Here is a 25936-nt window from a genome sequence, read left to right as displayed (position 1 = left end):
AAATCTCTCTTGTCCTTAGTCTCTAGTTTTTCTCTTGACCAACACATGATGCAAAGCTGTGGTCAAGACACCTGGCTGGGTCTGACCTTGCCTCTGCACTTACTAGCGCCATGGCTTCGGGAAAGTCACTTAAGCTCTCTGTGCCTCAATTGTCTCATTTGTCAAAGGGGATAATAATTGTGTCTAGGTTTGTTGTGAAGATAAAGGCATTAGCGCGAGTAAAGGTGGAGAGCAGTGCCTGGTGCCCAGTGAGAGTCAGTAAATTCTGGGGTTACCATCACCACCACCATCATCACCACCACCATCATCATCACATCATCACCATTATCATCACCATCATCGTCATCATCATCACCATCATCATCACCATCATCATCACATCACCACCGTCGTCTTCACCATCATCATCACCACCACCACCATCACCATCACCACCACTATCATCACCACCATCATCATCACCATCACCACCATCATCACCATCACCACCATCACCACATCATCACCATTATCATCACCATCATCTTCACCATCACCACCATCATCACATCTTCACCATCATCACCATCACCATCTTCACCATCATCATCATCACATCATCACCATCGTCATCATCATCACCATCATCATCACATCACCACCATCGTCTTCACCATCATCACCACTGTCACCATCCCATCACCACTATGATCACCAACACCACCATCACCACCATCATCACCATCACCATCATCATCATCACCACCATAACCATCACCACCATCATCATCATCACCACCATCATCACATCATCACCATCACATTACTATCATCACCATCATCACCATCATCTTCACCATCACCACCATCATCACCATCACCACCATCATCACCATCATTACCATCACCACCACCACCATCACATCACCATCATCATCTTCACCATCACCACCATCACATTAGCATCATCATCTTCACCATCACCACCATCACATTAACATCATTATCATCACCATCACCACCACCATCACCATCACCACCATAATCACCATCACCACCACCACCATCACCACTACCACCATCACATCACCATCATCTTCAGCATCACCACCATCACATTACCATCATCATCTTCACCATCACCACCATCACATTACCATCATCATCATCACCATCACCACCACCATCACCATCACCACCATCATCACCATCACCACCACCATCATCACCACCATCAACTTCACCATCACCACTATCATCACATCATCACCATCACCATCACCATCACCACCACCATCACCACCACCACCACATTCATCACATCACCACCATCATCATCATCACCACCACCATCACCACCATCATCACAATCATCACCACCATCACCATCACATCACCATGATCATCTTCACCATCACCACCATCACCATCATCATCTTCACCATCACCACCACCACCACCACCATTATCATCAGTCATCTTCACCATCACCATCACCACCATCATCACCATAATCATCACATCACCACCATCGTCTTCACCATCATCATCACCACTGTCACCATCCCATCACCACTATCACCACCACCACTATCATCACCATCACCACCACCATCACCACCACCACCACCATCACCATCATCATCACCATCACCACCATCACTACCACCATCACCACCATCACCATCATCACCACCACCATCAGCAGCACCATCACCACCATCACCACCACCACCACCATCATTACCATCATCATCACCATCACCACCATCACCACCACCACCACCATCATTACCATCATCATCACCATCACCACCATCACCACCACCATCATCATCACCACCACCATCACCACCACCATCACCACCACCATCACCATCATCATCACCATCACCACCACCATCACCACCACCACCATCACCATCACCACCATCATCAGCAGCACCATCACCACCATCACCACCACCACCACCATCATTACCATCATCATCACCATCACCACCATCACCACCACCATCATCATCTCTCAAAGGGAAGAATATCCCTGTTGTCCCCTGTCACTCAGGGCTGGCATGTGGGAAGTGCCTCGCACAGAGTAAATCTCAGTAAATATTTGAGGAATGAATGAATACATGAATGATAAATGACATCGAGGAATTGAAAGTGCTGTGCATGATGAACACTGTAATGAAGAATATTCCATTCTTCTGACTGGGAGTCACAGGACAGACAGCCCATTCATAAGCATTAGGGCAGCAAAGACAGAGGAGCAGCACATCACTGCCTTCGAGAAACATAAACTGGGGGCGTGATGCTCTTTTCTTTTGTACTTTCTTCTTTAGTTCTAACTGGTTCATTACAACTGTGCTCCAGAATGCATTCCGCACAATGTGAAGTGGGGTGGGGTGGATCAACAGCATGATTATAGCTACTATGGAGAGGTACACGCATCCTGGTAAACCTCACCTGTGGCTTCTAACACTCCCAACCACATATGCAATTTGGGACTGTGTTTCCATTTACTCATGAGGAGCTCAGGGTTCCGGGAGATTAAAGTCACATCACCAGTGCGTGGGGAAGCAGGGGTTTAAATAGCGCTCACAAACCCTTTTCTCTTTCCACTATACCACGCGCTCTCCATTTAGGGTGGGAGTCCAGGCCAAGTGTCAGCATGGTGAATGCAAGTTAGTTAGGACGATGGAGCCTGGAAGGGAACGTTTTGGGAATTTTGCCCCTCCCCTAGCTTTCTGTGCGCACCAAGAGGCTCCCAGCCAGGTCCTGCTGGCCTTTAGGACCTCAGTGTGTGAGAGCCCAGCGTGCCAGCCCTGCACACCCTCCCCGAGTGAGGCAGGGACAGAGGGTGATGTTATTAATCAAGCAGTCCCCCAGGGTCCTGCAGCCTGAGGCGCTTCCTCTGGTTGGTTTAATTTCCCTCGCTGACTCTCCTTTCCAGCTTCTATTTTAGTAGTTTTTTTAGAATCCCTAGCAGCCTACCTGTGCTTAATCTTATAGAGGGCCCAGCTGTGACCAGTTACCCCGTGAAGCAAGCAGAGTGAGAGCTGATACCTCTTGGATCTTTTGTTCTTTTGTTGGGATTTTTCTTTTATGACTGTTCTTTTAGTGTGTCTGCCGGTGCGCCGAATGCTCTACCTACTATATTCAGTCTATTCTTCACCACTTCATGGGGCAGGGATCACCATTAACTCCATTTTACAGATGAGAAGAGCGAGAGCTTAAGCCGCTTCCCCAAGGACACCAGCTGGTAAGCGGCAGAAACTAAGACTCAATTTCCTGCTTCGTTGCAGGCGCGAAGTGGAAGGTAAGCTGCATTAGTCAGAAGTCAGAGAAAGTGGCAGACGCCTCTGAACCTGTCCTTGAAAGACGCGATTTTTCTGCACGAGAAGAGCTACACTCTGTATAGGATGGGAAGGTCCCACCAGACCCCAGAGCAGTTAAGCCAGTTTCTCAGGATGAGTCTGGACACTCGTGTTTTTACACCCCCCAGTAATTCTAATCAGCAGGCGGGGCTGGGAATCACCGTTCTGGACTCAGGGAGGAGTCAGATAGGGGGATGCGCTGTGCTGTGCTTAGTTGCTCAGTCGTGTCCGACTTTTTGTGACCCTATGGGCTGCAGGGGCTCCTACAGTCCATGGGATTCTCCAGGCAAGAATACTGGAGTGGGTAGCTGTTCCTTTCTCCGGGAGATCTTTCCGAGCCAGGGACTGAACCCAGATCTCCTGCAGAGCGGGTGGATTCTTTACCAGCTGAGCCACCAGGGAAGCCCAAGAATACTAGAGTGGATAGCCCATCCCTTCTCCAAGGGATCTTCCCAACCCAGGACTTGAACCAGGGTCCCCCACACTGCAGGCGGATTCTTTACCAGCTGAGCCACCAGGGATTCCCTGGTAGATAGGGGTGACAGGAAAACTCTTTTAGGGCTTGAGGGCCTTAGAGCAAACCTTAGAGGGAGGGGGCATTTCGGGAAGGCCCGGGTCCCTGGCGCAAAGCCCCTCACCTGATAGTGCATGAGTGTGTTCAGCCTCTTCCAGTCGCCCTCGATCTTGGTCGTGATGTCCTCGTCCTGTAGCACGACCCTGGCGATCCGGCCTTGTCGCCACTCTGGGAGGAGGGGAGGGCAGCAGTGTGAGGGGCGGGGGCCGGGACTGCCCCGTGGGGCATTCTCTGGGGGCCTGGCAACCCTGGCTCCCGCAAGCGGGGACGATGACAGCACTTAAGACGTCCAGGGCTCCGTGGGTGCAAGGCTGGGAGGAGCCTCCTGAGAGGCAGCCACGTCTGAGCAGGCAGTGCCCTGGGAGAAGTGTTTCACCCGGCTCCCCACCTGGGATGGGGGACCCAGTCAGGCCCCCAGGAGGGGCCATCTGCTGGGCAGGGCGTCCCGTCTTCCCAGCCTGCCCCCAAGCCCCAGTGCCCTCAGGAGGCTGCCCTGGTGCAGCCAAGGCCAGGGCTCCTACCCAAGTCCATGTCCACAGCCCTGGGCCGCTGAGAGTAGGGCACGTTCTTGTAGACTGCATCGAGGATCTTCTCCTTGACCTGCGTGATGGTGTCACAGTTTAACACCTTCACTGGGATCTCCGGGCTGTTCTCGTTGTCAGGATTGACGCAGTTCAGAATCTGCAGGTGGTGATCGAGGGTGGGGGAGGGGATATGTGAGTCGAAGACGTCATTTGAGGGTGGGGAGTGCGGCCCTGGAACCTTCTCTTACCCAGGCTCCTCCTCCTCCTCACAGGAGAAACAAGCGTCTCTCTGTCTGCGTCTCAGTTTCTCCCACCTTCCAGCCATCTGCCGATGGCAACCTGAGTCCTTCTGCCCACTCCTCTACTTCTCAAAGAACCAGGACTCCACCCTGTAGCCCCCAATGGCTTAGGGGAGGCTGCCATCCTGGGTCCAGGCATCCTAAGGGTTTAGGGGTGGTTGCAGGTGGGTTGACCTCCCGCCTCCCTGAAGTCTCTACATTGGAAATCAGCAGACTTCTTCTCCATCATGCCAGCTTCCCCAAGCCCGATGCTGGGCAATCTAGGGTAAACTGAGGCAATTGGAACTCTTTGGGTCCACGCAATGAGATGGGGAAGAGGAGCCCAGGCTGGCGTGCCCACCCTTGGGACCCTGGGCTGGGCCTGGACTGGCCCCCAGATGGGTCTCCTGGCCTCACTGCCGAGCTCTCAGTCTGGCTTGGTGGCCAGAGGCTGGGGCGGGGCTCAGAAGCAGGAGGTCCGCGCTGTCCCGCCAGGCTCCCTGCCTCCTCACCAGGGTCTTGTAGTCGATCTGCTGCCGGATGAGCTTGTCCTCGCTCAGTGAGTAGCGTGCCTCGCCCGTGATGGCGTCGATGGGGCCCTTCTCCATCTGCTGCTTGATGGCGCAGTACAGCATGAACAGCGGCTCCCCGGCACACTCCTGTGGGTACAGGCGGGTGTGGATGGTGGGCACGGGTGGACGTGGGCGGTGAGCACGGGTGGGCGGGGCCCCAGCTTGCCTCCCCCCTCTCTCCCCCGACCCTGCTCTCCTGTGGGCACAGGTGGGCGTGGGCAGCGGGACCCCAGCCTGCCTTCCCCCTCCCTCCCTCTCCTGACCCTGCTCCTAGGCCTGCGTGGTTTGGGGGCACCTGGACAGGTAGGTTCCTGCTCCAAATGGGGGAGATGGGGGGCATCCATGCAGCCCTGGCGGCCAGGTTCAGAGAAGCAGCTCCCCCATCCCTCTCTCACCTCCCAGTTCCCGTCCTGCTCCTATTCTCACCTTCAGGAACTTGTGCAGGAGGAAGGCAAACCAATTGGTCAGCATCTTCTCTGCCACAGACTCTGTCCTGGGGAGGCAGAAGGGATGAGAGGCAGCCCTTCATGGAGGGCTCCCAAGAGGGTGCCTGGCTTTTTAGGTGGACTCTCGCCCAAGAGAACCCAGGGCTGGGAGCCAGGACACTGCGTCCTGTCCCGACTTCACCCCAGTAGCAAGACGCGAGACCTTGGGCCAGAGGCTTTTGCCTTGTGAGCCTCAATTTCCTGGGAAAATGGAGTGGCACTCTGGGTCTACAGGCGCAGGTGCCAAGGACACCATCTTCCAGCCCTCTTCTGGCCTCAGGGGGATAAATACAGTTTCTCTGTCCCTCTGAGGTTTCCTGCCTGGTCTGAATACTTATAGGCATATCTAGAAGGCCCCTGATACCTGCCCCTCCAAACACTCAGAATCAGACTGAGTTCAAATCTCGACTGCCACGGACTGGCTGTGTGATCTCGAGTAAGTCGCTTCCCTTTCTCTGGATTCAGTTGGGGAATTAATCATAATAATAACAACCACAATTAATAATGGTAACCACCACCACCGTCGTCACCGTGTATCCCACAGGGCTGCTGTCAAGGTTGAATGAGTCAATGTACAAAAAGGGCTAGGAAGAGTGCGAAGACCCGGAAGCTGTCGCCCCGCTGACGTGTGGGGTCTGGACCCGGCCCCTCACATAGAGAGCTGCGTGCATAAGCGTTCATGAGACCCGGAAGCTGTCGCACCGCTGACAGGTGGGGTCTGGACCCGGCCCCTCACATACAGAGCTGCGTGCATAAGCGTTCATGAGACCCGGAAGCTGTCGCCCCGCTGACGTGTGGGGTCTGGATCCGGCCCCTCATGTAGAGAGCTGCGTGCATAAGCGCTCAGCTAACGGGGGATCTGCTTCTGCAAGCCTTGCCCCTTTGCCTTGCCGCCCCCACCCCCCACGCCCACCCCAGGCCGCAGCTCTGGGGACCTGGGAAGGAACAACGCAGCCCTGACAGATCCCTCAGGGATGAGGACGCTGGAGGAGTGCTTTAACTCCCTGCACATGGTGCAAATTACACCCTCCGATCGCAGTAAATCCCAGGCATTTGCCAGGGCGGCTCAGCAACCCCGGGCCTGGGAGAGAGTGACAAAGGCAGAAGAAATTGTAGCTTTCTCCGTGGGCCCCTCCCAGCACCCTCTCCCTGCATTATGCCTGAGATTAGCTCTAATTTAAATACAACAGTTCTTAATGAGAGTTTCTAACGCTCAGATTGGCAGAATGGGGGCTCTGTATTCATAACACAAAGCCATTCTTCCTCCCTCTTCACCCCATGTGGGGTCTGGAAGCCTGAGACCTTGCTAGGAGAAGGGTACGGAGGAGGCGGCGATGTGGAGGTGGTTCCAAAGCTGTGCTGGATCCCTGGGGCCTCCAGACACGGTGGGCTTGGGGGATGCATGTCAAGGTCTCTGATCCTCTTCCCTGCTGGGAAAATGGCAACTGGGGAGGGGCTGGCGGTAGGTGCTAGTGATTCAGATCCTGGAAGCTGGGCATTGAAGGCACAGGCAGCACCAAATCCTTAGCTGGGTGCTGAAGGGAGAACTCCTCCAGGGATGGGAACAGCCTCTGCCTGCGTTTCCAACGTGGGGGCCACTTGTGGGGACCGAGCCCTCAGGATGTGGCTAGTGCAACGGAGGGACTGAGTCTCACATTTTATCTCATTTTAACTAATGGCCACATGTGCTATGGCGTTGGACAGTGAAACTTGAGATACAGGGGGAGGGAGAAAGACTTGGAGATGAGTGTTATGAGTGTGCACAAGAGGGCTAAACAGCAGAGACGCTGCACCACTGGCCCCAGGCCTCATGACGAGCCGGTGGCCGCGCTGGGATCCAGGCTGAGGTGCACTGGACACCCAGCCCCTGTGGACACGGCCCAGCCGCCCGGGGAAGGGGACATGAAACTCTGCACTGGGGGGCTGCGGGGACACAGGCCTTCCCGGGGAGGGGCGCCGCCCCCCACCATGTCCCCGTTCAGACGCCGGCTGCCTCCCCAGCCCCGGGGCGCAGGTCTGACCTCCGGAGCAGCAGCTTGGGGTGGTTCTTGTTCTCCAGGTTCTTGTCGATGAGGTCAGACAGCAGCTGCTTGAGGACGTCGGTGGCGTACTCCAGGCGGCCCTGCAGGCCCGTCATGATGAGCGAAGCCACGTTGCCGCGGTCCCGCATGGAGAAGCTGCGCTGCAGCTCCAGGGTGCGGATGAAGGTCAGCAGGAACACCTTGTTGTTGATGAGCTGCGCGAAGAGCTTCAGGGCCTTCTCCACGTGCTGCTGCCCGTTGCCCTGCACCTGGGGGAGGGGTCGGCAGCGTGGCGTCAGGATGGGCTTCCGGCTCTCCCGGGGGCCGGGGCGTCTCAGCTGATGATGGCACCAGCTCTAGGAGCCTCTCCGTGACACTGATAGCCACCCCACCCTGGAGAGGCAGGAATGCCTGCTCTCTGTGGCCTGACCTCCCAGTGGGTGGAGAGGGCTGGGCTCCAGAGAGGATGCTCTACATCTGATTGCGCCAAGGATCCAACACGACAGGAGCTACCCCATCAGACTGGCTGGGTTTACTCCCCCCCTCCACCTCCTCTGCCCTGAGGTACTCTCTTTCGTAAAGCAAACTGAGAAATGAACGTGTAAACCTCACAGAATCACGGGCCTTTCCTTAAGCCACCTCAAATCCATTTGGAAATGAGGCCAAATCTTAATTGATTCAGTCATTAATTAAAAAACGACAGTCAGCCTTCCCCTGGAATCATCCCGAAGAACGCGGGTGCCCCCGTGGCCCTGAGTTTCCTGTTCGGAAATGTCCCCGTGGTGCTGGTGCTTCTACAGGCGGTTTCTCCTCCTCACTCATGACCCTTCTCAGCTGCGGGGCATCTCCTAGGAAACCCAGGCCCCGGGAGCCCAGTGGGCAGCTGGGCGAGGGAGGCAGGTGTTACCTCCAGCTCACGCAGGACAGGATGGTCCTCGATGCCCGGGAACAGGACTCGCATAGCATAGGTCCTATAGTCCAGGTAGGGGATTCCTGAGCGGTCCAGGTCGCTGGTCAGCTCGTTGATGTCTGTCTGGAGCTCGGCAAAAGCTGGGAAGGTACGGGGGAGACAGGGAGACTCAGGAGGGGAACCCAGACAGGGAGGGGAGAGGCAGAGACGTTTGTGAAGGAGGAGGGAAGGGCTGGGATGCAGAGACGGTGCGTGTGTGGGGTTACAGGCGTGCACCTCCAGAGGGAGTGAGCTAGCTCCAGACTGCCTTTTTAGATGGTGGGAATACAGGTGATTTCTATACTGTTTCCTCCTCTATGTGTCTTTAGTTGCAAAGTCGTGTCTGACTCTTTTGCGACCCCACAGACTGTAGCCCACTAGGCTCCTCTGTCCATTGGTTTTCCCAGGCAAGAATACTGGAGTGGATTGCCATCCTCTTCTCCAGGGGAATCTTCTCAACCCAGGGATTGAACCTGCATCTCCTGCACTGCAGGTGGATTCTTTACTGCTGAGCCACCAGGGAAGCCCATTTCTTCCTCTATGCTTATCTATAATTTTGAATTTTCTTTCTATGTATTACACGTGCTGTTAAAACAAACGAAGCACACGTGACTTGGGTCATACAGCTGACACAGATGCTAGAGACAGGCGAGAGACTGGTTGAGCGGATCCAACAAAGACCAGAATAGGCAGCTTTGCTCCCCTTTTCCCAGCAAAAGGAAAAATCAAGATGCAGAGACCTTGGGGGAAAATGAAAATCAAAACCACCAGGAGATACCGCTTCATACCCATTAGTATGCATGTGTGCCAAGTCACTTTGGTCGTGTCCGACTCTTTGTGACGCTATGGATTGTAGCCCGCCAGACCCTGCTGTTCATAGGATTTCCCAGGCATGAAGACTGGAGTGGGTTGCTGTGCCCTTCTCCAAGGGATCTTCCCAACCCAGGCGTCGAACCTGCATCTCTTACGTCTCCTGCATTGGCAGGCGGGTTCTTTAAGACTAGTGTCACTAGGGAAGCTCCACCCGTTAGCATGACTAATGTAAACGATGGAAAATAACAAGTGTCGACAAGGACGTGGGAAAACTCAAACCTTCGTACTTTGTTGGAGGGAAAGTAAAATGGCACCGCTGCTCTGGAAACCAATTTGATGATTCCTCAAAAAATTAAACACAGAATTGTTATCCTATGACCCATCAATTCCTCTTTGACATATATACCCACAAGAACTGGAAGCAGGGACTTGAATAGATCCTTGTACACTCACATTCATAGCAGCATTGTTCACGATACCAAGAGGTGGGAGCAACCCAAATGCCCATTGACAGATAACCTGATAAACAAAATGTGGGTTCTACACCTAATGAACAATTATGCAACCTGAAAAAGGAATGAAATTCTGTCACGTGCTACAACATGGATGAACCTCGAAGACATGATGCTAAGTGAAATAAACTAGACAAAAGGACAAATACTGTACGATGAGGTTGCTAGAGCAGTCGGAGTCCTGGGACAGACAGTAGAAGGGCCAAAGGGAGAGGAGGACGGGGAACGATTGTTTCATGAGTACAGAGTTTCATTTGGGGAAAATGAGGGCCGTCTGGAGATGGATGGTGGGTATGGTTGCACAGTATTCTGAATGTACTTAATACCTCTGAGGAGTTTCCCAGGTGGTATTAGTGGTAAAGAACCCACCTGCCAAAGCAGGAGACATAAGAGATCCCGGGGTTCGATCCCTGGGTTGGGAAGATCCCCTGGAGGAGCGCATGGCAACCCACTCCAGTAATTTTGCCTGGAGAATCCCATGAACAGAGGAGCCTGGTGGGCTGCATTCCATGGGGTTGCAAAGAGTTAGACACGACTGAAGCGACCGAGTATGCACACTTGCTTGCACACACACGTGCACACGATGCCTCTGAACTGGAGGGGAGAGCGCTAGGGTATAGAGGTTAGAAAGTTAAATGGTAGATCGTATGTTATGTATATTTTCACACACACAGACACACACACATACACACGACCGAGAACGCCACCAAACCCAGCCTTAGGGTGCCGTGCCTGCCAGGCCCTTGGCCAGCAGGGGCTTCCCCCTGATGGCAAGCCTGCCCCCTCCTCTCTCTGCCCTATCCCTGGCAGAGGGAGGGGCCATGGTCCACTTTCCCAGCCCAGCTCCTCACAGGGGACTTGTTCTGATCTCGAAGTTTGCAGTAAAAGGAGAAGTATTTTGATTCCTGATTGAGATGTTTGCCCAGAGAGTCTGCCGGGCCCTCAGCCCGAGGGGACACCAGGTACACTAGTCGCCTGGCAGCGGTGGTGGCTTGGGAGATGGAGGAAGCACAGTCTCCACCATCACAGTCTGAGATGCCCTGCACGTGGCCTTCAGAGGCTCAGCCTGCGGCACGGGGTGACAACGCCCTGGGGGAGGGGACGGGCCAGGAGGGGGGACGTGCTCTCCTGCAGGCGAAAGGAGCCATTCCCACGTGGGGATCTAGAGTCTGAGGCCACAGGGCCCAGGAAGCTCTGCCTGTGGGGACACTGAGGGCCACCCGCTGTCCCAGGAAAGAGAGGAAGGTGGCCAGATGGTGGGATGAGTCAGGGCACAGCGGGACAGAATAATGCCATCAGACCTGGGGCCTCACTGCGCGCATGTCAATAGGACTTCTCTGGCCCCGAGAGCAAAGGAAGTTCAAAGGAAAACAGAGGTCAAAATGGAGCTTGACGGCTTGGGGTAGATGAGATGGGAGTAAAGATGAGAGCTGTCTCAGAGAAGGGAGGTAATAAGGCTGGTGAGGAAAGCGGTTCCGGAAGTGAAGGAACAGCCCACTTACCTTCCTTACACTCCAGGGCCACACGGGACTCCAGGTTGTCCATCTGCATTTGGAGCCGTTTGAGAGTGAGGTCGTTCTCTCGAGACTTGCGCTTGTAGGCGATGAGCACGATGATGACAATGATGAGCAGGAGGCTGCCTCCCGCCGCGATGCTCACGATGGCAGGCAGGGTCAGCAAGCTGTCTGAGATGACACTCACGGAGCCGGGCGAGAACACCATCCCGCCCACGTGGACCTGCATGTGACACACGAACACAGATGCTGTCAAGCCGTCCAGCCCTTCTCGTTTCAGAAAGGACAGGAGCGACCACAACCACACAGGGTAGTCTGAAGACCAAACAACTTCCTGCGGATCACCTGGCTTTCTTTTCTTGTGTCCTCTGCTCCTATCCATTTTAATATGGAACCTTGAGATGAGGAGATGTGGAGGAGGTGGAAAACCCTTTTGCTTCGATAGATTATACATGCAAGGTGAAGAGGGAAGAAAGAATAAGAATAAGGCTCACTCACCATGACCTTGTGCTGCCCCGTGAGGTTGGGAGGCTCGCAGAGGAGCTGTGTCTCAGACACGGTGACCGCACACGGGGTCTCTCCGATCAGCACTGTGTAGTTGAGCTTGGCACCTCCAGAGGCAGGAGGGCAAAGATTTTTGCCCTGCAGATAATAGCAGTCTTATTAGGAATAATTGACACGTGCACACAGAAGTTAATTGCCTATTTAAGAAGAGATTAAAGAGAGAGGGTAAGGGCAGCAACCCAAAAACCAAAGAGGGATTCCATTGGCGAGGACGTCCATCGGCCACAATTTAGAGAGGAAAAGAGAAAACAGAGGGAGGAGATGATGAAAGGGAAGGAGAGAGCGGCGAGACCTGAAAGTGGTGGAGTAACACACCCTTGGACAGATGGCACCGGGGACCCTGACTGCCTCACATTTGAGGGCAGTTATGGTGGCCACGGATGAGGTCAATAAAGGACATGGTTGCTTCCAAGGCACTGCAAGGCTTTTTGGGCCCAATGTCCACAAGAACACAAAAATATTCTCCAGGGTTCCTCGAGAATCCCAAGCTCAAGATATGTCACTCCGTGGGTCTGTAGCTATTCCTGAGCTCTCTTCACAGGGCGCTGACAGTGACGGAAGCCTGTGGGCATTGAAGGGAGGCGAGGCCAGGACGGGAGAGGGGTGCTCTGGCCACGCCGTGCTCCTACCTTCAGAATGATAGGGGATCCTGGCTTCTGATCCAAGACTCCTGTAGGGCTGAGAAGTTCAAAGGTCGGGTTGGGGTAGTAGATGAACTTGGTGTCATTGTAAATCAGCAAGGACTGGACGTTGTTAAAGACAAATCCAAACTCGTCTGGCCGCTCCACGGTGTCCAGGCCAGGCCGATAGTCCGTGGTCAGCGAGGGTGCCAGGCAGGTCAGGGTGGTGGTGTTCACAACTTTGCACACCTAAGGGGACCAGAGCGCAGCATTCCAACACCCAGCCGGCAACACTGCGGGGTCACACTCCCATTGTCCCACCTTCTGCTTTGTTAGCCGGTCTCCAGTGAGCTACTTACTTCGGGAAAAGAGCTGTGAAATTGTATTTTTCTGTTGTTGGTTTTGTGTGTGCGTGAAGGAGGAGGGGTGTGTTTTAACTTCACTTCTTCACTCGCCCACACTGACTGAGCACCTACAGGCGCTGTGCCCAGGAGCTGGGCCATCAGTGAAAAGGCCCCAGTCCAGGGTGGAGACAAGGATCCAACCAGCATCACAGGGTGGTCCCAGCAGAGGGCCTGTGGCCCAGGAGGGGCCGTGGCACTGCTAAAGGCACAGATGGAGTGAGAAACGCCCGGACGGGCAGTCCCTGGCACTCTAGGGGTGCCTGTGTGTGTGCACCAGCCTGTGTGCGTGTGTGTGTGCGCGCGCGTGGCCTGGGCAGGGTGAGGGTGACTCATGGGAGCTTTCCTTTGGAAACAATGAATGAAATTTAACCTGGAGAATGTGTAGGACTTTCCCAGACAGCAGGGATGGTAAAGGATCAAGTTCCAGGCAGAGAAAAACAGTAGCAAAGGCCTGGGAATGAGGGAGCCTGAACAAATGAGGAAAAGATAAGAACAGAAGCCGTGTCCTGCGTGTGTGTGTACATGTGTGTGTGTGTGTCTATGTGTGTGTGCCCATGTGTGTGTGTGTATGAATGTGTGTGTCTCCTGCGTGTGTATATGTGTGTCTATATGTGTGTGTCCATGTGTGTGTGTATGTATGTATATATGTGTGTCTATGTGTGTGTATAAATGTGTGTATGTGTATGTCTATGTATTGTGTGTCCATGTGTGTATGTATATATGTGCATGTATGTGTGTATATGTAGGCATATATGTGTGTGTGTCTATGTATGTGTGTGTCCTGCATGTGTGTATGTCTATGTATGTGTGTCCATGTGTGTGCATGTATGTGTGTATATGTATGCATGTGTGTGTATCTATGTCTATGTGTGTGTTCCATGTGTGTATGTCTATGTATGTGTGTGTCCATGTGTGTGTATGTGTGTGTGTATACGTGTATATCTGTGTCTATGTGTGTGTGTGTCTCCTGTGTGCGTGTGTATGTGTGTCTATGTATGTGTGTGTCCATGTTTGTGTATATGTATATATGTGTGTCTATGTGTGTGCATAAATGTGTGTATGTGTTTGTGTGTCTATGTATGTGTGTGTGTCCGTGTGTGTGTCCATGTGTGTGTATGTGTGTGTGTATAAATGTGTGTGTGTGTGTGATGGGATGTGGGAAGCTGTGTGAGACGAGCACATAGTAGGTGTTCAGTTAATGTTTACTGACCACAGTGATGGATGAAAAAGCTCCTTCACCTCCTTAAAAGTCCTAGTAAAGGTCTCTCTCTTCTCTGAGGGTCCCTTCACTGTCCATGGAGGTGTGACCGTGGTATTGCCCCTGAGTTCACACTGTCCTTTCCTCCTGGGTGGGCCCTGGTCTCCAGCTAACAGGTCACCGAGCTGGCCCTCCTCTGCCGGCTGGTCTGGGGGCTTCCCAGGCAGCAGCCCGACTGGAGACCCCACCCCGGGGCCCTAGCAGGGTCTGGACCCCTCCCTGCTCCTCCTGTCCGGCCCTCTGCAGCTGCTGGGGCTGCGGGAGGCTCGGTGTCCCAGCAACCACCAGGGGCATGTGTGGGAACCCTGCTCAAGTACGCGCTGTCCTGGCAGCTCCACACGTGTTGCGTGTCCGGCCAACATACACAAACCCAGGCTTCACGTTCGCAAAACAAGACGGTGTGAGAGAGGGCAGAGAAAGCGGACACTTGCATGGAGATGACGTCAGCACTCCAAGCCTTAACCCTCCCTTTCCAGGGGGAGTTGAAGAGTTTAAACCAGATGGTTCAGGAGGGCTCCGTGCCATCAGAGAGCAGTGCCCACCCCCCCTTCCGCAGGTCCCCTCAGCAGCCCCCTGTGAACCCAGAGCCCCTTTCACATACCAGCTGGGACGCCCTGGCAGGAGGGAAACACAGGTGCTGTCAAACGGGCGGAGGAGCTGAGCTGGGGGTCCCAGCCCGGGGTCCACCGGACAGACCCGCGGCCTGAGCGCCGCCGGCCTGCCCACCCTGTCGGAGGAGCTGAGCTGGGGGTCCCACCCCGGGGTACACCGGACAGACCCCCAGCCTGAGGGCCGCCGGCCTGCCCACCCTGTCGGAGGAGCTGAGCTGGGGGTCCCACCCCGGGGTACACCGGACAGACCCCCAGCCTGAGCGCCGCCGGCCTGCCCACCCTGTCGGAGGAGCTGAGCTGGGGGTCCCACCCCGGGGTACACCAGACAGACCCCCAGCCTGAGCACCGCCGCCTGCCCACCCTGTCGGAGGAGCTGAGCTGGGGGTCCCAGCCCGGGGTCCACCGGACAGACCCCCAGCCTGAGTGCCGCCGGCCTGCCCACCCTGTCTCCTCTCCGCTCGCTCTGATGCCCCTGGACGAGGCTCCTCTGAGAATGAGCAAATCACCCCCAGACAAACAGCCTCTGTTTGCTCCCTGCCCAGCGCTACATCGGCACTTTGCCTGCCAAACATTCCTTCGGGTTTGGCGGCCTGCGCTCTGGCCCGTCCCCCTGGGTCTGCTTCCAAACCCAGAGGTGGGGGGGTTAGCGCCAGGGCCTGAAGGTGAGGTGGGCTCCAAGCAGGGCCGAGGGGACACAGGGTTCTCTCCCAACACCCCCAAACCGGAAGGCACTGGGCAGAGCAGACCGGCTTTTCCTCCCGGGACTAGCTTGCTGGAGACATGCACACCCAGGCCCTTCCTCTAGGCTGCAGCCCGCAGACACCAGGCAGGTCACTGCTGGTGCTCAGGGCCCCCCGACTCTCGAGAGGGAGGGGCTGCTTCTTAACTCCTTGAAGCACTGAGGTCCTGGGGGGTGGGCAGGGGGAGCTGCTGGGGAGATTCCTGCCAGCCTGTCCTGGGGAGGGCAGCAAGACCCAAGCATTCTCAGAAGGATGTCAGCTGTTGGGGGGCCCTTCCCAGCTCTCTCGTCCCTTCAAACAGCTTCCTGGGGACTAACCATGCAGCCTTGGAAGTTGACCTTCTCAGTCATGTACTCATCCTACAAAATTCCCTCTGTGCTAAATGAACCGTGTCTTTTATTTTATGTATTCTGATGCTTTGACCTCTGGGGTCTTGCTGACCCTGGAGGGACTGTGCCTCCTCCCCAGGCTGGCCAGTTCCTAGAGACAGCAGACAGGTGGAGGTGGGCTGTGGCCTCAGCCTGAAAGTGGAGAGGGGACACAGTCTCTTTTGCTCAGATATCAAGCTCTTCACTGGGACACAGAGCCATGTGCTCGTCTAGCCTACAGAGCTGTTACCACGATGGGCACTGGAGGTAACAGACTGGCATCCCACACTTCTGGCACGATGGAATGTCAAGCCCACCAGCATCTCACATAGTCTAGCTACGAAGAGTCAGATGTGTGGGACTGAGCTTGGCCCTACCACCTGCCGCCTTCATGTCTGGGGGCAAGTCATTACTCCCTTCTGGCCCTATTTTCTAAGCTACACGAGGAGAAGTTTGGACCAGATGATCTCCGAGACCTTTCCAGATCTAGCCTTCCGGCAAGTCCGTCATTTTGTGTATTTCTGTTTCCCAGGGAAGCCCCAAGCATGCTGGGAATGCGTCAGGAAAAAGAGGGTCGATGCAACACCACCTTTTCCATCTCCATCTCAGCCTCGTCAATCTCCAGAAGGTCAAAGCAGTAATAATAGTAACTCATGTGAAAAATGATGGCCATAATAGCATCTCCTGGACTATAATTATGAATACAATAATGTTTCAGAGCATATTGACTGAAAAGAGAAAGATGGAGCCAGTAGAACAAACTAAAAAATTTATAACAACATAGCAGACATTCTGCTCTGACGATAGAGAACTTTTTTTAACATCACAAAAATCCACAGTGGGGAAAAAAATATTAAATTACATGGCTCTGCCCAGGAGAGTGAAGTGAAATGTTCAGCTTGATCATCTTAGCAACCAGCATGGAATTATCTGCACGCAGTGACTAGCGTTTATCAAGTGCCGGCCTCATTGCATGTTACATGTCCACAAGGAGAGTCTTATCATCAGCATTTCTAGACGGGGAAGCGAGGATCAGAGAGGTTAAACGACTTTATCATGGGTGTCCAGCTAATAGATGGCAGCGTCCTATTTCTAATTTGAAAACATCTGAATCTGCAGCCAGAATTTCTTCACCCTCTCACACTCCTCTTATCAGACCTTGAAGGGAACATGGCAGAAAACAGGAGCCCTTTGGCGCCATATCCGAGGCTCAGGAGCCATACTGGGATGAGGAGTCACGCGCTCTTGTAGCCCACAGAGCTGTGACCTTCTGATGAGCAGCGGTTATACTGTCATCATAAAAACCACTGCAAGGCCCCGGTGTTCGGGGCCATGATTGCGGACTCTGCTCTGGCAGTCGAAGGCCCCAGTGCTAACACAGACCCCATCACCTTGCCAAACACACCCAGGGCCGCGTTTCCTGAGGCCCGGGTGGACGTGCTGGTACTCACGTTGACAGATTCTTTGCCGTTAAACTTGACGCGGATCCTCGGCTCCTGAATGACATCCAGGTTGAAGCCCGTGATGGTCAGGGGTGTGTGGCCACTGGGAAGAAGCAGAGGCTGGGTGAGGGAGACAACCCTCTGCAGCTGCCCCCACGCTCCCTGCCCCGGGGTGAGAGGGGCTCGGGCGCGGCGGCTGGGCGCCTCCTCCGCCTCACCTGGCGATGCTCCACTCGGGCTCGATGCGCTGCACCCGGGGGTCGTCTATGTACTCGAACTGAAGGTTGTTGTCCACTCGGGCACGGTCGACACTCACGGAGACGGGGACCGGCCCCAGCCCATTGGATGACGGGGGTGAGACGCACACGATCTCGTTCATGGACCGCCTGCAGGCAGACCGCAGGAGGGTTAGGAGCCAAGGCAAGTGAGGCGGCCTCTGGCCTGAGAAGGGGCTTTCCCCCAGTTGAAGGGTGGGTTCTTCTGTCCTGTTCTACCCCAGGCTAGGGAACGTCCCTTAGCAGTGTGTATCAGTGTCTCTTTCTACCTGAGCTCCAACTCTGGTTGGGTTGGGGAGCAACAAATTGGAGAAGGGGGTTAGAGAAGGTGGGGCAGGGGCACGACTCCTTGGGCTTTGGGAGAACGCCTGTCTTTCTGGATTTTTCTAAAACACGACTATTTAGCCAGTGCTTGGAGTCTGGTCGGTCAGTTGACACATGGAGTATCTACTATGCAGATAAGTTTTGGCCTGGGGCCAAAACACAGTCTTGGCCCCAGGCTGTGTACGGTCCAGGCAGGAGGTCTACTGAGCAAGTTGGGTTCCCATCTAAAGATCCCTTTCAGAATTCTCTCTAGATTCTCTACATCCCCAGAGACTCATTGGAATACCTGCCAAATAGCAGGCTTCAATTTTTACACACGAGAGATGCCCCAAGGAGGCATCTGTGGGTGGCGTGGGGACAGAGGCCATGCTTCTGGAGTCACCACGGTGGGGGCCTAATGAACCCTCGATCCTGATGGCGACTGAGCGCTCCTGGGAGCCCTGCTCAGGAGCAGGTCTCATGGGCCTCACTTGCAAGTGTTCGTAGGACTGTTTAGCCCTTATGATGCGATACAGACTGACTACTGGCAGGCATTTCTCGCAGCGACTGGAACAGGGTTTGGGGCTAGGATGTGACGTGTACCATGGAGACGGTGGGGCAGGCATACATGTGCATGTATGTGTGCACAGCCCACACACGCACGGTCTCTGAGAGCTCCTCCAAGCCCCTCTCACCCGTAGAACTCGCAGGTCTGGTTGCCCAGATAAACGGCCACGCTGCTTCCAGACCCGAGATAGTGGCCGGTGATGGTCACCATGGTGCCTCCAGACTCAGGCCCTCGGATGGGGTTGAGTGACAGCACAGAAGGGTTCTTTGGGAGGAAGCAGAGACATGATCACGGCTCAGGCTTTGCCCAAAGGGAGAAGCCCAGGCTAGACCTAAAAAGACAGAAGGGGGAACTCCAAACACTCTCTGCCTACCCTGGAGCTGAGACCCTTTCTAAGAAGAGGCTCCGGGCATATCCAGGGAAGGCAGAAAGGCCATGTTTGGCAAGTAATTAACTCCCCGGGGAGTCTTCTGCTCATAACACTGATGGGAAGGCAGAGATGACACTGACTAATCTATCAATTAGTTTACAAATTGAGAACAATTGAGAATGCTTCTCTATCTGGAGCAGTACTGATTTTTTTGGCACAAAATCGATAGGGCTGAATAAAGCATCCGTGTCTGGACTGGGCCACCAAGAGTCTCTGTTAATGGTCCAAGCTCACGTCCTTCGATCCCTCCCTCAGCCTGAGAGGGGCACGGCAGGGTAATGTTGGCTTCCCTGACCTTTACCAGGAGGATGGCCCATCGTTGGTTGGGATGTTCTACTAAGCTCATTAAATTGTAACAATCACCCCGAAGCCTAAAAGAAATGTCACTGGCCTAGAATGCATCAGAAAGAAATTGTTTCTGCCTAGTGGGCAGCAGAGTGGAGTGGAAAGTACATTTAACTGAGCAACCACACAATATGAACTCCAGTCTGCATTAGCCACTCACTAGCGACGCAATGCAAGCAAGTTCTACTCACTCCTGGAGCAAGTTTCTGCATCAGTCTGGGCTGGCAATCAGTCTTGCTAGCTCCTCTGTCAAGAGAGGAGGAAGGCGACGTGATCTCTGAAGCCCCCCCTGCTCGTCACTCTACTACTCTCTCTCCATCTAGTCTTTCTGAGTTTGCTTCTCACACAAGACCCTCTCAGATGGGGCGGGGGGGGGGGTGGGCTGCAGATATAGGCCATGCATGTTTGTATGCATCCGTGTGTGCTAAATCGCTTCAGTCGTGTCTGACTCTCTATGAGCCTATGAACTGTAGCCTACCAGGCTTCTCTGTCCATGGGATTCTCCAGGCAAGAAGAGGCGGTTGCCATTTCCTTCTTCAGGGGGTCTTCCTGACCCAGGCCTTGAACCCACATCTCTTGTGCCTTCTGCATTGGCAGGCCAGTTCTTTACCACTAGCACCAACTGGGAAGCCCGTGATGCCCTCCGACCCAAGAGAAGACTGGTATAAGGGAAGGTAGAGTTGCTGAGATAACAAGGCAGAGACTGGAAAACCTAACATAAGCAGTAAAAGACTGGTATAAGGGAAGGTAGAGTTGCTGAGATAGCAAGGAAGAGACCGGAAAACCTAACATAAGCAGTAAAATGTTTTAGGCAGAAGAGAATTTTGTGATCTAATAACTTTTCAATACTCTGAGCAAGGCTGGTTTGACCCCCTCTGCAGGGTGTTAACGCTTTTTAACAAAGAACTTGATAAAACAATGTTGGTTAGGTGTCGGAAAAGGGACTTCTGGGCCCCAGAAGAGGGTTGTTCAGAAGGAGTAAAGACAGTCTTTGTGATTCCACCTGTTGCCTGGGTGTGAAGAAGTGTTTTCAGGGCTGTGTATGTGTGTAAGTGCATGCAACACACCAGTACACAGAGCAGCTCACTCTTATATTCCTCCCCGTGGTCGCACACACAGACACGTGTCCCTGCAGGATTTCAAATGGCTCCTCTAAACTCCCTCTTACAATATCCCTGGCAGAAAAAAAAGCATGTGGATAAATATAGACCCTTTTAATTAGGTCCCTCAGGCTATCTGTCCTCATTAGGCTGGAATTAGACAAAGATATCACATTGGCAGGACAAAGGGCAGCACCTCCCCACCCTGAGTTGAGGATCCACTTTCTAAGAAAGGTCTGATGTTGCTTATTCAGAACCCTGACCTGTGGCTCCCTGGGACTCCCAAGTGTCCGAAGAAGCATTGTTGGTCGTGAACGCGACTCACCCGGGAAAGACAGGCTTTACTTTTTCTGGTTTCCTACTCAGTCTGCAAGAAGCCTAGAGGCACTGGCTTGGGAAGGGGAGGGTGGGACTTTCCTGGGAGAAGTTGGGAGCAGAAATGTGCCCTTTCTGGGAATCTGCACCCCAGCAACTGCCCAGGTGGCGCTAGTGGTAAAGAACCCACCTACCTGCCAATGCAGAAAACAGAAGAGACGTGGGTTCGATCCCTGGGTTAGGAAGATCCCTTGGAGCAGGGCCTGGCAACCCATTCAAGTATTCTTGCCTGGAGAATCCCATGGGCAGAGGAGCCTGGCAGGCTACAGCCCAGAGGGTTGCAAAAGTCGGACACGACTGAAGCGACGCAGCAGCAGCACAGCCCAGCACAAGACCCAGTACTCACCACAAAGGTGTACTGTTGATGGGACTTGGTCATGAACTCCGGCTGACACTCGCCGATGCACAGGCGCACAGGCCCAGAGGTGGTTCCCACGACGGCGTGGCCCATCTCACAGACGATCCTGACGAGACAGCAAACCTTCCCATCAGAGACTTGGGGACAGCTGGCATTCCTGCCTGTTTGCTCACCCCACCACAGTCACGGTGAGTAACTCAACACAGTCTTACACCAGGGCTGGACCAAGACAGCTTGCTCAACTGTGTGGCTGTGTGACCCTGGGCCAAGGACTTTCCCTCTCTGGGCTTTAATCTTTCATGGACACAGTGAGAAGGTGGATGAGCGCATCTCTAAAGACCTGCGTCCCTTCAAAACGCTATGCTGCCTATTTCTACGAACAAGCCTGCAGTCAGTGCCTCATGCAGGGCTCAGCACTGAGTCCTGTTCCAATATCCGTGGGATAAACCTAATGCCCTGCAGAGAGACCGAGGGGCAGGGCAGAGGCAGTGGCAGGCCAACACTTGAACACTCCCGAGAAGAAGGACTGAGGACTGACTGGGCAAGCTGACTCATGTGTGGTTCGTTTCCCTCCCTGTGGTTTGCAGTGAGGGGACAGATAATCTGGCCAGACAGTGAATTCCCCGAACCGGAGCTCCCGGCTGAGTGAGAGCAGCGGCGTCCAGGGGCAGCGGGTGACGGGGTGGCAGGTGGATAAGTTCATTAGGACGGCAGTCGACACTGGACTCTCACTTAATCAAGGGCTGAGCGCAGGAAGCTGGTGGGCGAGGCGGCCAACCAACCCCGGGGTTGGAAATCATGTCTCATGTCAACAGGAGAGCTGGAGGGAAGAGGGGGCGGGGCACTCCCTCTGCTGCTGTGCAAAATCGATGCCCCCTCGTGGGGTGGGGGCTTCCCTGGTGCCTGAGATAAGCCACAACAAGCACATTTACAGACCGGTTGCCTTGGCCACAGCCACCTCTAGGAGTGGGCAGCAGCTGGAGCATATGGGAGGAAGGGAAGGAATCAGATTTTTGGGGGGACCTCTTGCCCGGAATCCTAAGGCATGGGGTGGGTGGGAAATGGCCCCACCAGGCTCAGTAAAGAGAAACCCTCCTCCCAATGCCATTTAAGAGCTCAGAGCAGGCTGGTGCCCTTGGTAGGCTGGCTTAGTGGGGGAGCCAGAAAAACAGACCCCTCTCCAGTAATCCTCAGCATTATCCAGGCACGGTGGGGAAGATCCGTGTTTAACCGAGCAATGCTTATCTCAACAGCTTCTCTAGGAAGGAAGGTAACTAAACAGAGATTTCATTTCGATGTAATAAAACTTGCATTAAACAAATACACGGCGTGCTCGCGCACACGGCATGCCACCGAGCTCCATCTCCTTCATAACAGTTAATCCCAAATAAGTACTTTCACTCCTGGTGAATATTTACTTAACATGCAATAACTGTCTTATTGCGTTTAGCATATTAAGTTCGACAAGACACTAGTGGGTGCGTGTCGAAGGCTGTTCTCCCCTCCTTTTCGCCAAGGATAAATAAATTAATTATGAACCCACAGTAAAGATGATAGTGATGATCAATTAGTATTTTACACATAATTGTCTCCTTAAACCTCATTAGAGGAGCATTTGAGAAGCTTCATTTGAGGTACTGCGTGGGGTTATTTCCACGCTGCTTCCTGCTTGGAGTCACAGCCCTCCTATCGGGCTTCCTGGGCCCCAGCGCCTGCTCCTGTCTGGGGTCCCTGCCATCCAATCCTGCTGATCTGCCCTCTCCAGCAGCATCAGCGGATTATCTCTGCTCTCTGCTGGAAGTGGCGGGGAGGGGAAGACCAAGAGGAGGAGGGAGCAGATGAGTCTCTTTCCTTTCTCATCAACGCTTTCTTGTCCCTCACTCACCCAACCTTGGTCACTGTGCTGGAACCACCCTCGAGAAGAAAAAGCAGGAGGAAATCAGGGTGGGCTCGAAGTCCGGGAAAGAGGAAACGTGAGAACACGTGAAGGTCATGGGCATCTTTATTCCTCCTGGGACCTAAGAGAGGAGAAGGCCCAGGATGGCCTATTCTGCTGTCCCTGTAGGGGGTGAACCATAGGGCTGGGGTCTCTTGGCACACTCTCTTTTCCAGAACATATTCTTGCTCAGGGTTCATGGCCCAAAAGGTGAGCTTTGCGTGTCAAGCACCTGTGAGAAGGCGGACGGAGGGGAGAGGGCGCTGCCCCAGGGCCCAAGGCTGAGTGCCTGCAGCTGGCTCTGAGTGTCCCTCCTGGAAGGGAGTGATTGGGGGCCCAGGGACTGGTCTGCAGGGAGGGCCTGCAGCCGAGTGCTCTCCCCGCCGGTGGAGTGGGCTTCTGCTTCATCCATCCCTCTCTAGAGTGGACAGGGGTGGCAGTGGGCTGCAGAAGGGTCTGTTTGGTAAGTCTAAGAACTGGGTGAGAGTGCTAAGGATGCAGACCACGTTGTAGGGAACTCTGGCCACCTGTCTCTCTTCTTCCTTTTCATTCCTGGGACCCGGTGCTTGCAGTGAAGGATGGAGAGGCCCCCTTGACTGAGTGGATCTGTTACTCCTGCTGGTGTTTGATCCCTGAGCTCGAGGGCAGCTGTAGGGAGTGCAGAGGGTTATACTGAGGATGAGGGTCAAGCCAAAGTGGAGTCTCTCAATAATAACAAGAGCTCCAGCTTACTGAGCTGCATGTGGCAGGCGCTGTACCAGACAGGATCTCATGTCATCCTCAGACATCCTAAGGGTGGGTCTTACTGTCTCTATTTTTACAGACAAGGAAACCAAGGCTCGGAGGTGCTAAGTGACTCATCTATGGCCAGAGAGCTGGCAAGTGGCAGAGCTGTGATTCAAATCCAGGTTCAGCCTGGCTCCAAAGCTCATGCCTTTGATTCTCCTCCACTCTGCTGTCCTAAAATCAGCGGAATGCTCTCTGTGTGTTTTGTGGAAGGGACAGGGTGGACAAGGTGGCTGTCCTGGGGTGGAGCTGAGGTTGCTGGCGGAGGTGGAGGATGGCAAGGTTGGGAAGACCTGGGTTTCTAAGGCTTTGAGACTTAGCCAGCTGCACCCACTCCCTCCCTGGCAGGAGAGAACCACGGGCAGTGGTGTGGGTACCACTCCCTCCTTCAGGCCTTACAGGTCAGCAAAGTTCCTGTGGTTAGACTTCTGGGGGCCGCCTACCTCCCTGTCTCCCTGCCTCCTCCCAGCATCCCTGATAGCTTCAGTCTCCCTGTGTATTACCAGGAGACAGGAGCTGGGGATGTTTAAAGTTTCTCCTTGTAAAATGAGGAATTAGACTAAATAACCCTTTAACAGTTAGCTTCCACATTTGAAGGCTTGACTCCTCCTGGTAGATAGTGGGCTTCTGGATTCACATTAGTGCCACTGATAATGCTTTCTAATGATGGGAGTTGTAGATCCTATGAGGCATAGAGGCTATCGTTTCTGATATCCTAGGGACCGTAAAAGTGATTGCAGAGATCTGTTTCAACAGACCCACTTTCCAGATGAGACATTTGAGGATCATGGAGCAAAGGGACTTGCCCAAAGTGACAGAGCTCATCAATAGCTGAGCTCCTGGCACCCAGCCCAGTGCCCTCACCCCACCCTGCACCACCTCCTGCAGACTGGCATGGGTGGTGCTTTTCTCCCCATGAGCATGCATCCTTGGGGTGGGGAGCACATGCAATCTAACATCCATCAAGGCATGGCTGAGCTCATAGATACAGCAGATGAGAGAGACCGGGGCAGGTCTCTCATCCTAAGCGGAGTCTGTCTCATACAGAGCCCCTGTCTCAGGAAGGGCTGAGCTGCAGCCTCAACCTGCCTCTCATCACCCAGGAAACGTCCGGTGATGGAGTCATCCGGCCCTCCCCAGACCTGTGGGGCGCTGATTGCAGGACTAAGCAGGACCCTTTAACCAACATTAACCTAATTGCTGAGTGATAGATGGCGTGGCACAAGCATATGGTGAGTCATTACCGTGCCCGCTAATCCTGCCCGTGCCCGGGACTCTGCACTGGGCCCATTTAGCCAAATTCATCTCTCACAGACATCTGTAATGATTGTGCCTGCTGCTCACTGCCCGGGATGGAGGCTTTAATGATGTTAACAAACTCTGAAACCTCGAGAGCAGTGATGAGCCTGACACGCTGGAAGCCAGGGCTGCGTGCAGCCGAGGTGCGGAATGCGCCTGCCGCTTCCTGCCTGCCCCGTGCCCAAGGAGACAGTGGGGGTGGTTTTCTAGGGTGCCTCCTGGCCTTGCCAGGACCCCTGGCAACCATTCACCTTCCCAGGCTCCTTTCGTATCCTCACTTTCAGTTTTTTTGAGGGAACTTTCTTCCCTGGGGACCTGTGTGGGTGTGATGCATTTGATTTCAAAGATGGAACAAGCTTTCCTGATGTTCCCAAGGCATATTACAGGCTCCTCGTTTTCATCTTACTGAATTCTCCCCCCAAACCCACGCGGTTAGAATCGTGGTTTCCTTGAGGCCAGTGAAGAGTGGAGAGACGGAGCAGTTTACTAAGGTCTCAGGGCTGCCCGGAGTAGATGAGGCAGGACTTAGACGACTTTTTTGAATCCCAGATCCCTG

General features: G+C 54.0%; 1 protein-coding gene across 3 annotated transcripts in view; it reads right to left on the bottom strand.

The window, feature by feature from the left end:
- The window catches only part of PLXNA2 (plexin A2), a 233966-nt gene that overhangs the window by 11246 nt on the left and 196784 nt on the right, over positions 1–25936 (bottom strand). For all 3 annotated transcript variants that reach the window (XM_027565724.1, XM_027565723.1, XM_027565725.1), the window contains 13 exons: positions 21348–21465; positions 18879–19015; positions 17824–17991; positions 17615–17708; positions 12792–13031; positions 12097–12240; positions 11587–11821; positions 8718–8860; positions 7811–8079; positions 5731–5797; positions 5245–5391; positions 4452–4611; positions 3995–4098 (listed from right to left, as the gene is read on the bottom strand). In XM_027565724.1, coding sequence (XP_027421525.1) covers positions 3995–4098; positions 4452–4611; positions 5245–5391; positions 5731–5797; positions 7811–8079; positions 8718–8860; positions 11587–11821; positions 12097–12240; positions 12792–13031; positions 17615–17708; positions 17824–17991; positions 18879–19015; positions 21348–21465 — 2026 coding nt within the window. The remainder of the gene's footprint in view (positions 1–3994; positions 4099–4451; positions 4612–5244; positions 5392–5730; positions 5798–7810; positions 8080–8717; positions 8861–11586; positions 11822–12096; positions 12241–12791; positions 13032–17614; positions 17709–17823; positions 17992–18878; positions 19016–21347; positions 21466–25936) is intronic.

The sequence above is a fragment of the Bos indicus x Bos taurus genome, chromosome 16, assembly GCF_003369695.1.
Source record: "Bos indicus x Bos taurus breed Angus x Brahman F1 hybrid chromosome 16, Bos_hybrid_MaternalHap_v2.0, whole genome shotgun sequence".
Lineage (NCBI taxonomy): Eukaryota > Metazoa > Chordata > Mammalia > Artiodactyla > Bovidae > Bos > Bos indicus x Bos taurus.
The sequence above is the reverse complement of the archived record's forward strand: the minus strand, read 5'-3'. Positions and strand labels throughout refer to the sequence as shown.